The 3,759-nt window shown below is 43.2% G+C and overlaps 1 protein-coding gene across 1 annotated transcript; it reads right to left on the minus strand.

Moving 5' to 3' along the window:
* Window positions 1–995: 995 nt before the first annotated feature.
* LOC124261724 lies at window positions 996–3,017 on the minus strand. The gene is made up of 3 exons (XM_046696073.1): window positions 2,708–3,017; window positions 1,729–1,935; window positions 996–1,204 (listed from the first exon to the last, which is right to left on the minus strand). Exons 1-3 carry the CDS (start codon window positions 3,015–3,017, stop codon window positions 996–998), a joined length of 726 nt encoding a protein of 241 aa, XP_046552029.1.
* Between the last annotated feature and the right edge of the window lie 742 nt (window positions 3,018–3,759).

The following is a 3,759-nucleotide window of genomic DNA, read 5'->3' on the forward strand; positions in this document are numbered from 1 at the left end:
GAGCATATCAAGTGGTGCCGGTTGACCATCTGACTCTCCCTTAATGAGCACGTCATGTGGTGCCGGTTGACCATCTGACTCTCCCTTAATGAGCACGTCATGTGGTGCTAGTTGACCATCTGACTCTTCCTTAATTAGCAAGCACGTCTTGTGGTGTTAGTTGACCACCTGACTCTTCCTTAATTAGCATGTCATGTGGTGCAACTGACTCTCCCTTAATGAGTATGTCGTGTGGTGCTGCTTGACCACCTGATTGTCCCTTAATGAGCTCGTGAAGTGGTGCTGGTCGACCATCTGACTCTCCCTTAATGAGCTTGTCGTAAGATGCGACTAGAGGGATCGGGTGGTCAGACTCGCTGACTTGGTTGACACATGTTATCGTATCCCAATTGCGTAGATCGATGCTCATGCAGGTGATCACTTGATTGTCTGGTCCAGACTCGATTATTTACACACCGCCGCCATATTGCTGTAAAACGCTAAAACAATTGGTTTTCCGTGTCTTATTGTGGGGGAAAAATACCAACCACAATGTTTGATACAAAACCTTTATTACTTCATGAAACACATACACTGCATAATGTCATTCAGTCACTCACTAACTCAACAAGAAAAACTACGTTATGTGCTCTTTCTCTGTAAACATTATGATCGATCTTAGTGTTTATGCACATTTTCCGATCAGCTTGTACTTACAATGTATAACTTCTAGTAACTGAACACAGATATCTGAGACAGGGTGTCCTTGAACGTGTTTTAAAAAACAGAAAGAAGCTTATCTAATTTACAAAGTGATGAAATAATTGTGTAATGAACTGTCTATATAAAATGAAGCTGACATCACCTTTGCCCAAAAGCCGATAAACATAACAAAACAAAATTGATTTTTTAAGGAGAACGATGATAGTCCGTGATAGTAGAAGTCGAGGTCACGTTAAAGGTATGACCAGAAACCTGAATCGTTAGTCGATAGATGGGCACTTCGCTTGAGGAGCTCAAGACAGTGGACGATCCTCACAGTCTACATTCGCTCTCCAGTCGCACTTCCGCTTGCTGGAGGAGAAGGCGCTGTTGGCGGGGCACTTGATTCTGGCGACGACGCGGCCGTAGTTACACTTGAAGAAGCGGGCGCAGTGGGTGGGGTCAAAGACGTCTCCATTAGTTGTACCCTCGCAAGGGGTGTCGATGATGGGACTAGCAGTAGCTGGATATGAAATGTGTTGCTGTTACTGTAGGTTCATTGTAAGAGGACAGAAGGACATACTGCTGGCTTGAACACGTCACAAGCAACGTTTAAAATGACTAAAGAATTCACTATAGCTTCTTACCAAACATTGAAGTCCTTATACAAATTGATTTTATTCTATTTTATTATGATTATGAATTCCAAACATTTTCATCTCATTCCTTAGTGATTAAAACGATCGGATTAAACAAAAACGACAGTCGAAGCACCTTTTTTCTATTGTTAATCCTATCAGAGTCGATTATGATGATTTTAAGCCTTTTTGAACGGCGAAATAATGTTCGACTGTTTGTCAAATAACTGTCTCACGTTACGTCATTGTTTGAAACGCCACAATTACCTCTGTTTTCTCTTTAGCTTACGCAATTAGCATCAATTGCAGGCCATGTAACTCGTGAAATTCGGTGTACAATGAAATGCATGAACCAAGTCAGCTAGACACGTAACCTAACAAAGACGATGGCGAATGAGTGTGTACTTACTGACAACCACGTGATCTGGGATAAGTCGGGTCCGACATTCAGCTGCCACCAGAAAGCTGAGCTCGCACGTGTGGTTCTTGGTGGAGAAGAGCGTGTTCTCTGGACACTGCATCGTGGCCACCACTGTCCGGTTGGTGCAGGCCAGGAACTGGGCACAGTTGTCAGGGTCGGGGTTCATTCCACTGGGGAGGACACACCGCTCGTCGTCTGGGGAGGAAATACTTCATTGTATCATGGGAAAGTATGGAACACACCACAGAAGACGTCACAGACCACTTCACACACGTCACAGAATACTCACAGAACATGTCATGGAGCACGAGATTGTTCGGTAGAAACAGAACACTTAGGAAACTGCTCTTGACAGCACCCATGGGCTTTTCAGAATGATTTGTTATCCTTGTTTTGAACACACAGTTGCCTGTGTGTTTAGTGTCTGTGAGTATCTCGGGAGAACACCTTACAGCAATTCCAGCCGGGTTTAACATATCTTCCCATCATTTGTTTATTCGCATGAAGCTTATGTTTCAAACACTTCCCTAAGCATTCAAAACAAATCTTACCTTCGTCCTTGTTTTACATGTTATTACTGAACGTGGATTCTAATAATAACATATCCTAAACATAAATAAAAACATTCTACAATGTAACAGCAAAAGTTCTGCCACGGTTCAACGTGTTTGTGTTGTATATGGAATCCCCTGATATCTTTGTTTATGGTATTAACGACCGTGATAGCCTTTGGACAGTAGACTTACTCGCACAGAATTTGGGAGAAATTCTAATCAAATTGCAAATATTATTTAAGCAACAATTGCAAGCATGGCAGATAATTCATATGATGACATCTTTGTTATCACGCTATTCACCCGACAACGTTGTCACACAAACTAAAACATTTTTTGTTAGATTTCATCCCTAATGAAAAGTGTTTTACAATTCGGGATTAAACACAGAAAGCCAAACCTGAGGTACTCACTGATGGCGGGCGTAGTCATCACTTGATTACAGTCGTCCCACTGGGACATTGGCTCCACGCAGGCATGGCCGATGTTGGACCATACTCGACTGTCGTTGCAGTTTATAGTCCAATATTTCTTGCCTTGTACACAGAAATGAACTTTACTGCAGTCTTGGTTGTCTCTGGTCCACTCCGTTGTCCATGGGTCTTTACATCCGGGGTCTGCTCCGAAATTCTCGGAAGAAAAATCGGTGGAATCGACGGCATTCAAAAACAAAATGGCGGCAAGTCCAAAAACGAATATGAAAATATGCACCCTTAAGCCCATTGCGTTGAGAGAAGTATGAGGAGTGGAATCGACCGAGGGATATTAGGGGGCAGCCCTTTATAGATTTTCCGACGTGTCACTTTTTTACAGGTTGACTCCAAAAACGTACTCCAAGAACTGATTTGTCATGTTTGCAGTGAAGGAGAGTCCACAGGAGGGGGGCTCCAGGGAACTTCCCGACATGGACCTGTACTTAACCCGATGTCCTACAGAGACCCCAGAATGACAAACCGACGGGCATAGACGACTGTTTACACCAACTTTATTTGTAGTTTGTCGTGAAACCGGAAGCCAAATTGTCCATGTAAACACTTTTCTTTGTTTTGCGGCAAGAAGGTTTGTCGTCTGAGACATGTCAGGACAAGCGGTGAGACTGAGTGTCCCTTAAACGTGATCCCCCAGACGAAATATTGTGCGTGGTGGTCAAGGTTTATGGTAGCACTGCCATGAACATGAGGTTGGTCATATTCGGGTACAATCAACCTCTAATCGAGGACAGAACTCCCGGCAATTATAATCCTATTTGACATACGGACTCTTGACATCATAGACACGAAATAACTTGAAGAGAAGAGAAGGTCACATTTGTGTCATGGTCAAGGTCACACGATTGTCTCTCGAGCGAAACAGTTCGTTTATCAACCAAGGAGACTGTTATTGAGTGCATTAGGTCTCTGTTTGCTTGTTGTTTGAGGCCGCACTCAGCATCTGTCAATAATCATGTTTGGACAAGATAATCCAG

Source organism: Haliotis rubra, unplaced genomic scaffold (assembly GCF_003918875.1).
Source record: "Haliotis rubra isolate DU_JTF1 unplaced genomic scaffold, ASM391887v1 Scf805, whole genome shotgun sequence".
In the NCBI taxonomy this organism is placed as follows: Eukaryota; Metazoa; Mollusca; class Gastropoda; order Lepetellida; family Haliotidae; genus Haliotis; species Haliotis rubra.